The sequence below is a fragment of the Xenopus laevis genome, chromosome 3L (assembly GCF_017654675.1).
Source record: "Xenopus laevis strain J_2021 chromosome 3L, Xenopus_laevis_v10.1, whole genome shotgun sequence".
Lineage (NCBI taxonomy): Eukaryota > Metazoa > Chordata > Amphibia > Anura > Pipidae > Xenopus > Xenopus laevis.
The window spans coordinates 150,358,931-150,372,004 of NC_054375.1; the positions used below are offsets into that span (position 1 = coordinate 150,358,931).

Consider the following 13,074-nt stretch of genomic DNA (forward strand, 5'->3'; position numbering starts at 1 on the left):
AGCCCTGGAGGTTTATGCTGAAAACAGGAAGTCTGACACAATAGAAGGAAAGAAATGCCGTGTTTCTTTTAACAGAGCAGCATTACTTTAAGGGTTTAATGGTGTATTTATATAGACCTTTCTTATGAAGCTTCCTTAATTTTAACCTTTCCTTCTCCTTTAAGATAAAGTAATGTAAGTGTTCTGGTTTTGTTGTACAAATCTGCAAACTCCAGGTGAGACTTCCAATATACAATTGTATTGGGATATAACTCAGGAATGCAGAACAGACACTTGTCTTGTTCAGCGTTTTCACTGTAAAATAACTGGCATTGATTTTAAGAAAGGAATTCATCTGTAGCATAAGCAGTGAATCAGCTCTGCAGAGAGGCTTTAATGTAATCGGAATAATTGGAGCAACACAGCAATAACATAGCAGCTGACCCAATACTCCTGTGCTGTTGTGCAAGTGTTGCATTCTGCCATTGGGAGCTGATTGATCTTTCTATCTGATCTCACTATCCTGTAGCAGTGCTTATGCTCACCAATTGAAGGCCCAGTGTTCGGTGCAGGCTTTGGAACCTGTTGCTACATAGAGGTTGCATAGTAACCAATCAGCGCAGACTTATTATTATTATTATTGTCTCCCTGTGTTTTTGTGTATTTGTCGCCCACAGTCTACAAAAACATTCTGGCGGGTTAGATGGGCTCAGATGAAGTTGATCCTAGTATGTGTGCGGTAGTATATATAGTAGGGATGCACCGAATCCCCCAATCCTTGGTGAAAGATTCGGCCGAATACCGAACCGAATCCTAATTTGCATATGCAAATTAGGGGCCGGGCAGAAAAAGTGGAAAAAATTATTCTTTTGGGATGAAAATTCATGTGATTTCCCTACCTGCCCCTAATTTACATATGCAAATTAGGATTCGGTTCAGCCTGGCACATCCGAATCCTGCTGAAAAAGGCTGAATCCTGTCCGAATCATAAAACCGAATCCTGGATTTGGTGCATCCCTAATATATAGATTGTAAGCTCTACATGGGCAGGGGTTGGTAAGGCACCAGCCAGGCACTTTGGCATAGGGTGTTTTTAATGCAGGGAGGCCCCTACAAGAATAAGGAGACCCAATCACAACAGCATAAGAGGGGTAAAATATTGGCTTGGGGCTACAACACTGGGGCTGCAAAAACATCCAAATAAAGAGTTATTTAAAATTTTCGTTGGTTATAAAGTTATTTGTAATTGTAAATGAAATTTAAGCAATGTTTATCTGTCCCTTTATGTACTGCTGGTTCTGACTCATAAATAATTGTAGCTGGCTTCTGCTGCACTGTATCATGAGAAATAAAGACGCATGCGAAGAGTACGACAACGTAAGTGCTGAGTGATTGCTACAGGAATGATTCCCAGTACCAGGCTGCCGAGGGCTCCCTAATAGTGATTCCATTTCCCTACATTACCAACTGCAGCAGGAACGGCAACACCCCCCCCAATTATTCACTGATAATGTGCTAACGCCTTGATACTGTACAGAATACCAACACTTTGCCGTGATATAGTAACACTGCACTTGTGTTAATAACATCACACCTGCAGCATTTCTGCAATTTACAGGCAATTACACTGTTATGACAAGGTTTATATATAAAAGGTATTTGGTTGCCTGAGGACATCCCACATCAGTTGTACCTTGCAACCAGGTAAAACAAAGCATTAATACATATAACCAACTTAACTTTAGCTGAATGGTGTGCTCACATGCTTCGTTACTATGCACCAACCAACACGATTATTAGTAGAATTTTTTTTTTTTTTGTCAACATGAACATTGTAAACGTGGTGTCCCATGAGATACCCAAGCAAAGTTTGGTCCACTTTAAATGACAACTAACGTCCAACATATGGGGGTTGACAATTTGAGAGACAGCCAGGTGAGCAACTGACTTTTGTTATAGATTAAACTACACTACACTGCAGAGTTTATAAAAGACTGCAAATAAATAGAAGCATTGCTTTAGTTCCAGGGGTACCCAGGGTACAAATAATCACTCACCCCAAATCTCCCCCTAACTGGCCTTCAGGCTGGGCCCCTTAGCTCATAACAAGGTTACAGATATATAGAAACATTGGGGTAACAGTCACCCTGCTATAGTTCCAGGGGTACCCAGGGTACAAATAATCACTCACCCCAAATCTCCCCCTAACTGGCCTTCAGGCTGGGCCCCCTTAGCTCATAACAAGGTTACAGATATATAGAAACATTGGGGTGTCACCCTGCTATAGTTCCAGGGGTACCCAGGGTACAAAATAAAAAACACTCACCTCAAATCTCCCCCTAACTGGCCTTCAGACTGGGCCCCCTTAGCTCATAACAAGGTTACAGATATATAGAAACATTGGGGTAACAGTTACCCTGCTATAGTTCCAGGGGTACATACATATAGTTTATCTAAACTATAGTAGTACTTATCTGTTATCTACTGTGTATCCTGTGATTGAATGGCTGCCCCTATTGCTACATAGCAGCTTGTTTATATAAACTATAGTAGTGTTTCTGAAGTAAACCCACCAGTTTTACCAGTGCAGGGCAACAGTACATTATATTGTCATTCCTTTTAAAAAAAAATCTTTTTTTTGGTGTTACTGTTCCTTTAAGAAGGATTTACTACTGAGCCGGCACACACACACACCTACCACAGTGCTGTTACCATTGATGCAAACGAATGTCAATATAGCCCGGCTCAAATAATAATAAACACACGCTGGGCTAATACTTTATCGATAGTAAATGACAAGGCAGTCAATACTGAACTAATAACCCCCTTAGAGGAAACAGTCCGCAGTGTTTTACTGCTAAATAATAGAGCACAATTACTTATCTGCAATGGGTTAAATGGTGGAGCACGTGGAGTAACACTAGTAGGGGGGTATTTGTCCCGGTTCCGTAGCCTGTCCAATCAGAGCTTTCTCCCTGCAGCAGACTGATTGGTTGCTGTGGGTTACTGCTCTGGTGCAAATTTGCCCAGCGTTAGTAAATAGGAAGGATTCCTGTAGATTGTGTTACTGCAATAGGAAAGGCTATGGAAGCAGCTGTGCTAAGACAATACTGCACTGATACTAAGCTTTATCCCTGATCTAAACCAAATGGCAGGCTAATAAAGCACCAATCCAATACTGTGCTAATATCAAGATAATACTGTGCCAATAGCAATCTCATTATGTGCTAATGCAGCTCTAAGACAGAGGTAATTCTGTGCTTTTACCCGTCTAATACTGGGCACCATGAGCAGCAGCTGCCGCACGCTCAGACTCCAGGAGGATCCAGCACGAGAGGAGCAGCAGCCAACGAGAGCTGCTAAGATTGAGGGGGCGAGGAGACAGGGAATACCGCACAGCGTTCTCATGCCTACTCCCAGCCTCACACTGCATTCCAGCAAAGCACAATGGAGCATATACTCATATAATACACATGTCCTATAAATGCTATCCTTATAAACGGTGCTTAGTGATGTCATCGGTTATAATCGGAGCTTAGTGATGTCATTTGTCACATGACTCACTGAAACTTGTGTATTATAATAAATTAAGCACCCCCTGTTGTATCCCTTCGTCCTCTTTATAGGCCCTTATAGGGGGTTATACAATAAAAAGTGCATCATTTGCCAATACAAGCCAATCAGCATCAGGAGGTACTGGTTGCTTATTTGAAATCCAACATCTGTTTGGATGCTAAGGGTCACTGAACTTGGGCTTACGGGGGCTCATTTATAAAAACTGGCTACATTTCCAACTGGTGGAAAGAGAAGGTAAGATGAAGACAGCAGGGCAAGATGGGGACAGCAGGGCAAGATGGGGACAGTAGGGTAAGATGGGTACAGCAGGGCAAGATGGGGACAGTAGGGTAAGATGAAGACAGCAGGGATAGTAGGGTAAGATGGGGACAGTAGGGTAAGATGAAGATAGCAGGGATAGTAGGGTAAGATGAGGAAAGTAGGGGGAGATGGGGATAGTAGGGTAAGATGGGGACAGTAGGGGGAGATGGGGATAGTAGGGAAAGATGGGGACAGCAGGGGGAGATGGGGATAGTAGGGTAAGATGGGGACAGAGGGGGGAAATGGGGATAGTAGTGTAATATAGGAACAGTAGGGTAAGGTGGGAACAGCAAGGTAAGATGAAGTCAGCAGGGCAAGATGGGGAACGTAGGGCAAAATGGGGACCGTAGGGCAAGATGGGGACAGTAGGGTAAGATGGAAACACTTGGGTAAGATGGGGACAGTAGTGTAAGATGGGAACAGTAGGGGAGATGGGGATAGTAGGGTAAGATGGAAACACTTGGGTGAGATGGGGACAGTAGTGTAAGATGGGGATAGTAGGGTAAGATGGAAACACTTGGGTAAGATGGGGACAGTAGTGTAAGATGGGAACAGTAGGGGAGATGGGGATAGTAGGGTAAGGTGGAAACACTTGGGTGAGATGGGGACAGTAGTGTAAGATGGAAACACTTGGGTGAGATGGGGACAGTAGGGTAAGATGGAAACACTTGGGTGAGATGGGGACAGTAGGGTAAGATGGAAACACTTGGGTGAGATGGGGACAGTAGTGTAAGATGGGGACAGTAGGGGTAAGGTGGAGTGATCAGTGCAAGCTGGAGACAGCAGGGCAAGGTGGTGGCAATATAGTGAGATGGTAACAGGTGAACATGGTGACAGAACAGATGGCAATAGTATGGTAAGATAGGGGTGATATGCAAAATGGAGACAGGGCAAGATGGTGACAATAATGTGCTACATAAGTTACACAACCTGGAGCTCTTCATTTGTTGTTGAGCTTCAAATATGACTCACGTCAAAGGCTAAGTTTGAAGAGATGTAGTTTATCAACAGCTTAAGAACAGTCCTAATGTATATAAAGAAATATGGCACCCCACAAACTATTTACCCAGACATCAGTATTGTCTAGTTAAGAGAGTATAATGCCATATTCTTGTATATAATAACTGCTCAGACATATATACAGTGTTATGTGAGCACATTGGTCATGCAAAGACAGTATGTGGGCTACTGTGAGATTGACCTTTCCCTCTTGTCCTTTAATCATTTAGCACATCTCCAACCTCACACAATCTGAAATGCAAAAGCTATGAAAAACCTGAAAAAATATGGGCAACCTTGGCTTAAAGACCATACCAAGTATATTTCCCTTTATACCTGCAATGTGGTGCTTAGTGATGTAATTTGGCCAGTCATCTGGCAAATGATGTGTTCTATACACACTTAATAAACCATAAAAATAGTCAATGATCCATGACGTTCCAGCCTTGTGTCTTTATATGGTCACAGAACAACCCCTCAGTGACTTCTAATATCCTTATCATTTACAGTAGGGGGTACATTATCCCTTATAATACATGAGTGATACTCAGAGTTACCTGTATAACTCAGCCTGCAGCCTTGTGCCTTTATATGGTCACAGAACAACCCCTCAGTGACTTCTAATATCCTTATAATTTACAGTAGGGGGTACATTATCCCTTATAATACATGAGTGATACTCAGAGTTCCCTGTATAACTCAGCCTGCAGTCTTGTGCCTTTATATGGTCACAGAACAACCCCTCAGTGACTTCTAATATCCTTATCATTTACAGTAGGGGGTACATTATCCCTTATAATACATGAGTGATACTCAGAGTTCCCTGTATAACTCAGCCTGCAGCCTTGTGCCTTTATATGGTCACAGAACAACCCCTCAGTGACTTCTAATATCCTTATCATTTACAGTAGGGGGTACATTATCCCTTATAATACATGAGTGATACTCAGAGTTCCCTGTATAACTCAGCCTGCAGTTTTGTGCCTTTATATGGTCACAGAACAACCCCTCAGTGACTTCTAATATCCTTATCATTTACAGTAGGGGGTACATTATCCCTTATAATACATGAGTGATACTCAGAGTTCCCTGTATAACTCAGCCTGCAGCCTTGTGCCTTTATATGGTCACAGAACAACCCCTCAGTGACTTCTAATATCCTTATCATTTACAGTAGGGGGTACATGATCCCTTATAATACATGAGTGATACTCAGAGTTCCCTGTATAACTCAGCCTGCAGCCTTGTGCCTTTATATGGTCACAGAACAACCCCTCAGTGACTTCTAATATCCTTATCATTTACAGTAGGGGGTACATTATCCCTTATAATACATGAGTGATACTCAGAGTTCCCTGTATAACTCAGCCTGCAGTTTTGTGCCTTTATATGGTCACAGAACAACCCCTCAGTGACTTCTAATATCCTTATCATTTACAGTAGGGGGTACATTATCCCTTATAATACATGAGTGATACTCAGTGTTCCCTGTATAACTCAGCCTGCAATCTTGTGCCTTTATATGGTCACAGAACAACCCCTCAGTGACTTCTAATATCCTTATCATTTACAGAAGGGGGTACATTATTCCTTATAATACATGAGTGATACTCAGAGTTCCCTGTATAACTCAGCCTGCAGCCTTGTGCCTTTATTTTATATGGTCACAGAACAACCCCTCAGTGACTTCTAATATCCTTATCATTTACAGTAGGGGGTACATTATCCCTTATAATACATATACACCAGATACTGGCATCTCTCTCTTTTCACGCATAAGCCTCAGCCCAGATATAGTGCAGCTTCCCTCTAATTGAGAACTAAAACAATACAAAACAATCAAATAGAATTATTATTATTGTACGAGGCTTGCTATGGGGCACCCTGGCGTCTGATTTGCAGCCTCCTATTTCTTTTCTGAAAAACAATTTCCCTGCAAGCAGCACCCTCTCATTTCTGCCTGTCTCTCTGCCCACGTGCAGCCCCCACCCTGATGTTGTGTCTGCACCCAGACATTGGAGTCCTACAGAATCTTCCTGTAATTAACACCCACCCAGACATCTGCATTCTCCTGTCTCCCAGCAAACTGCCCTCACCCAAATGTCTGTCGAGTCCGAGTACACAGCTCTTTGTGCATGTCCAACATCAACTGGCGGAACTTGCTGACAGCTGCTGCTTTGGATAGCGCTAATGGATATACACAGGGCTGGATTAAAGGCCTCACAGCCCCGGGGCTGGAAATTAAAGTCACCCTATTCCCCAGAAGGTGTTAAAAGATATAAGTAAAGAATAGAGCACATTCAGGGACTGTGATCTATGCAGTTGCGCAACTAGATATAACTGGGCCCAACAAGAAATTATTTTTCAGGCCCCCAAAAGGTCTAGGGGTTAACCTGTTTTAGGGATGCACTGAATCCAGGATTCGGTTTGGGATTCGGCCAGGATTCAACCTTTTTCAGCAGGATTCGAATTTGGCCGAATACTTGTGCCTGGCCGAACCGAATCCAAATCCTAATTTGAATATGTAAATTAGGATTTGGATTCGGCTCGGTATTCGGCTAAATCTTTCACCAAGGATTCGGGGATTCGGGCGAATCTCAAATTATGGATTCGGTGCATCCCTAACCTATTTTACCAATATTTATGAAAACTGTATACGAATAAGAACCTCCTTGGCCCCCCTGCATCCGCAGGGTCTGTTTTCTCAGTAGTTAAGCGCTTGCCCATACCAACCAATAAGATGTTTGCTTTTAAAGGAGAACTAAAGCCTAAAAATGAATATGGCTAAAAATGCTTCCTCTGTAGTTACACTTCTGAATCTGTGTGTGCCTGGATAAAGTCGGGGTAGCAGGGTAGCACATTTTATCTACATTTATACCCTGGCACAGGCACTTTCCCTATACCTCCCAACTGTCCCTTTTTGAGCGGGACAGTCCCGCTTTTGACGGCTCAACCCGCTGTCACCGATTTGTACTTATCCAAAGTCCCGGGTTTCTCTTTGATCTGCTGCACTGAACAGCCAAAAACAGATACAAAGTTTCTAACTTAATTGGCTCTTGGCAGACAGCCCAGAATTGATACTTGGCATACTTTTGTAACAGTTTGATAAGATAAGAAGTTAGACTCACAGCTTAAAGGGCAATTCACCTTCATTAGCAAAACTGGAATAACATATAAAAACCACAGAAATGTGTTCAAATTTTCATAACCTGCCAAATTATGTAAAATGAACATGGTAATTAGGGGGTGTGGTCACAAAAATGGGCATGGCCAAATCTTTTTGTCCCTCTTTCTGTTTCCTAAATGTTGGCAGTATGCTTTCCCTACTCACTCACATGCTAATTTTAATATAAATTCTATCAATATATATATATATCCTATATAATAAAGTTGAAGTGTCTCTGCGTCCAGTCCCTGTGTCCGTGGGATTGCGCTACTGCGCATGTGCCCCGCGGACCGTCTCTGGCGAATGTTTGACTACATATGTTCTAATTTAACGGGCTTAATGTCTAGTGTATATATATATATATATATATATATATATATATATATATATATATATATATCAATTGAAGATGGACCAGCACTCCGTTTTCTTTATCAAAAGTGTTTATTCAATACACTGTGCATCCAACGTTTCGGCCCGCATTGGGGCCTTTATCAAGGATATATATATTTAGAATTGTGGAAAGGACCAGCACTCCGTTTTTCAAAAAATTCAATAATTTATTTCAATCTCACAGTGTCTCCATCGTTTCGGCCCACTTTGGGGCCTTTATCAAGGATAAAGTGCTGTGTGTTACAACAAACCTTTAAATACCCACAAACCCTCCAAAGAAGGCGCCCTAAGATGACATCATTACCAATCAAATTATTCAATTAAACAATTATACAATAGGTGTAAAAACTTTTTAAAAATCGAGTGAAAGACATATCTGTCGTTGGAGGGTTTGTGGGTAATAAAAAATGAAAACCAATTGCAAATTGTCTAAGAATATCACTCTCTACATCATACTAACAGCTAATTTAAAGTTCAACAATTGCTTTGACTCCCTGCAGATAGTACCCCAGTCATAATTCACCCCAAAATGCCTCTATTTACAATGCAGATTCTATTTGATTGGATAACTCACAACATTTCAGCAATGTAGTATATCAAGCACTCAGACTGTGGCCAGGCTTCTATTTACCATAGGTACCTGTGAACCAGTGTATGGGGTTCCTTGCAGTACAACTCTGCTAAAGGCTTGGGGCATGCCCAATATAGTGTCTGTAATACGGTTGCACCAATAAAATAAATAGCATCATCAATGAAGAATGCCTAGAGTAGCACGGCTATAACCAATGTAATGTAACATAATTAGATCCGATAGGGACCTTGGTTATCTGGCAGCTGCTATCAGTCTGTCACACAGTACAGGTATAAGACCTATTATCGGGTTCGGGACCTGGGATATTCCTGATAACGGATATTTCCGAAATTTGGGTCTTCATACCTTAAGTCTACTAGAAAATCATGTAAACATTAAATAAACCCATTAGGCTGGTTTTGCTTCCAATAAGGATTATTTGTATCTTAGTTTGGAAGTACACCCTACTGTTTTATTATTACAGAGAAAAGGGAAATAATATTTAAAAATCTGGATTATTTGGATAAAATGGAGTCTATGGTAGACAGCATTTCCATAATTAAGAGCTTTCTGGATAAGGATAATGGATCCTATGCCTGTATTCATTCCCAGAACAAATACATGTTAATTCATACGCATGGAATGGCTGAATAAAGATTTTTGCTTGTTGGGACATTTGCACTGCAATTCTGAAGTCCTACAGTTTAACCAGTGCTTGAGAGAAAGAGAGAGAGAGCACAAACACTGGTAAACCTGTAGGACTTCAGAATTGCAGTGCAAATGTCCCAACAAGCAAAAATCTTTATTCAGCCATGCCATGAGTATGTAGGAATATATTGAAGGACCACAGGAAGTAAAACATAGGAAGAAGAAAGTAAATGGAGGGAAGCAGGAAGGAAAGGATAGAAAGTGGGAAATAAAGGCTTGAAAGCAGAAACTGCTGACAGTCTGTATAAGGATGGGAACAATGACTTAAAGGATGGAAAGCAGAATGTAAAAGACAGTAAGTGAAGGATGGAAAGTTGTAGCAGCCTGGTCAGATTAATGATTGGTTGCTAAGGACAATTACATGGATGTTTTTAAGCACGAACGTTGGTTACTTAGACTCCATATATTAATAAACTTCATGTGATTAAAATCCCGGCCACATAGACCACAAGAGAGACACATGATATCGGCTGTGCTTCTTAAGGGCACGGGAAGTGGAGAACGAAGGACATAAAGGGCAGGAAGTAGAAAGTAAATGGTGGGAAGCAAGTATTGGGAAGCAGAAAGAAAGGGATAGGAAGTGAGGAAAAGTATGGGAAAAAGAAAGTAAAGGATGGGAAGCAAGAGTGAAAGGATAGGAAGCAGGAAAGATGGGATGCAGGCAGTATTGGATAGGAAGCAGGAAGTAAAGGATAGGAAGCAGGAAGTAAAGGATAGGAAGCAGAAAGAAAAGGATAGGAAGCAGGAAGTAAAGGATAGGAAACAGGAAGTAAAGGATAGGAAGCAGGAAGAAAAGGATAGGAAGCAGGAAGTAAAGGATAGGAAGCAGGAAGTAAAGGATAGGAAGCAGGCAGTATTGGATAGGAAACAGGAAGAAAAGTATAGGAAGCAGGAAGTAAAGGATAGGAAGCAGGAAGAAAAGGATAGGAAGCAGGAAGTAAAGGATAGGAAGCAGGAAGAAAAGGATAGGAAGCAGGAAGTAAAGGATAGGAAGCAGGCAGTATTGGATAGGAAGCAGGAAGAAAAGGATAGGAAGCAGGAAGTAAAGGATAGGAAGCAGGAAAAAAAGGATAGGAAGCAGGAAGTAAAGGATAGGAAGCAGAAAGTAAAGGATAGGAAGCAGTAAGTAAGTAAATTAAGGGAAGCAGGAAGGCAAGGATAGGAGGGGATGAAAAGTACGGATGAATTAATGTAACACATTCTATTTACCATGTGATATTCCTATTATCCTTTTAGAAAATCATGTTTAATCCAATGTTAGGTGTGTCATTTGTATTATACATGTTACTTACAAGAAAATATTTCTTTTTTGCCAAATGTTGTTCCCATGCTTAAGTGTAATAATTGAAATCATTCTGCACACATCATCACACAAGTAGCAAATCAAAGGCAATTGGTAGGAACCAAAGCTTCCATGCATTTGAGCACAAAGGCGATCCATTGATTTGCTTTCTATTGGAACTAACAGCCATTTATATTTATTTAGGGATGGGCTGTACACACAAGCCTACTAAAACAGGTACACAGGTTTATGCTTACAGACCTACACACAGACCTACACACAGACCTACACACACACAGACCTACACACACACACACAGACCTACACACAGACCTACACACAGACCTACACACACACAGACCTACACACACACACACAGACCTACACACACACACAGACCTACACACACACACACACAGACCTACACACACACACAGACCTACACACACACACACACAGACCTACACACACACACAGACCTACACACACACACACACAGACCTACACACAGACCTACACACAGACCTACACACACACAGACCTACACACACACACACAGACCTACACACAGACCTACACACAGACCTACACACACACAGACCTACACACACACACACAGACCTACACACACACACAGACCTACACACACACACACACAGACCTACACACACACACACAGACCTACACACACACAGACCTACACACACACACAGACCTACACACACACACAGACCTACACACACACACAGACCTACACACACACAGACCTACACACACACACGCAGACCTACACACACACACAGACCTACACACACACAGACCTACACACAGAGATGTACATACACAGATGTACACACACACACACAGACTTACACAAACACCAACCTATACACACACAGACCTACACTCACAGATGTACACACACAGATTTACACACACATACACACAGATGTACACACACAGATGTACACACACAGATTTACACACACACACAGATGTACACAAACAGATTTACACACACACACACACACACAGACCTACACACAAGGACCTACAAAGCACAAAGAGCAAACAGATAATGTAGACTAAAGTGTGACAGCTGGAATTTAAAGAGGCCAACTATTAGAAGGTTGCAGAAGTCTAAGTGGGACAGGCTTGGGGAATGGGTGCTTGAGAAAAAGGGCTGGATCTTTGCAATATTGAGCAGGAAAAAGCAACATGTTTTGTTTGTGCTGTTGATGTAAATAAGAAGTAAAGGAAGAATAAAATGCCCCCAGACAGGATGGTAAATCAACAGGATTTATGATCTAACCACCATTATTAGCTGTAAACGGGGAGTAGGACCAGGTGTACATGATCAGTTCAGTTTTTGATAGGGTCATTTCAGTTGGCGTTGCCTCATCTAGTAGAAGATGGCTAGGAGGCAGAGCTCTGGGTATAAACTTAGGGATGGAAGGATGCATTGGAACATCTTAAGAACTCAAGTGATATTTTAAGACAAATAATGAATGGATGAGGCCTCTCAGTTAATAGAGGGAAGAGTACAGAACTCTAAGACATCCCTACACTGAGGGGAACTGGTGCAAAGTTATGTTATCCAGATAGATAGACAAAGAAAGATGGAACAGAAAGAGGAGGAGGACCAGGATGCAGCCTGTTTAAGAATGTCATGAGGATAAGGAAATGCTGAAGATAAATCTAGTTGGATCAAAACAGAGAATTGTCCATTGGCCTCAGCAAATGTAAGAAAATGCTGAACATTACATAGAGCAGTACCAGTGATTACTGAGTAGTACGATTACATTTGGCCCAACAGGTTATGGGTGTGGGTCAAGTGTGGCTTTTTGAAATAATAGGTTCCTTGAACGAGGAAGGGAACATTCCAGAATCTAGAGGAAACATGAATAAAGGAGTAAGAGGTGGAGTTAGTACAACAGCACAGCCTTAAATGCTGGTGGAGAAGACAAGAGCTGATGAGATTTGAATTTTGGAAGGGAAGGGATCTTTAACTCCCACCCCATCTCCCCCCTGTTCCAGTCATTTTCACTTTCTCTTGTCTTCAGAGCTCACCCAGAAAGATGAAACAGAATCTCCTGATCT

General features: G+C 41.8%; 1 protein-coding gene across 1 annotated transcript; it reads left to right on the plus strand.

Moving 5' to 3' along the window:
• The first annotated feature begins 10,305 nt into the window (after positions 1-10,305).
• LOC108710373 (golgin subfamily A member 6-like protein 22) lies at positions 10,306-12,647 on the plus strand. The gene is made up of 2 exons (XM_018251510.1): positions 10,306-10,814; positions 12,584-12,647. Exons 1-2 carry the CDS (start codon positions 10,306-10,308, stop codon positions 12,645-12,647), a joined length of 573 nt encoding a protein of 190 aa, XP_018106999.1.
• The last annotated feature ends 427 nt before the right edge of the window (positions 12,648-13,074 follow it).

Excerpts from the sequence above, each read along its gene's own strand:
- LOC108710373 (XM_018251510.1), top strand. The coding sequence starts at position 10,306 with ATGGGAAGCAAGAGTGAAAGGATAGGAAGCAGGAAAGATGGGATGCAG. Across the intron at positions 10,815-12,583 it reads AAAGTAAAGGATAGGAAGCA|ACAAAGAAAGATGGAACAGA; the intron begins GTAAGTAAGTAA and ends CCAGATAGATAG.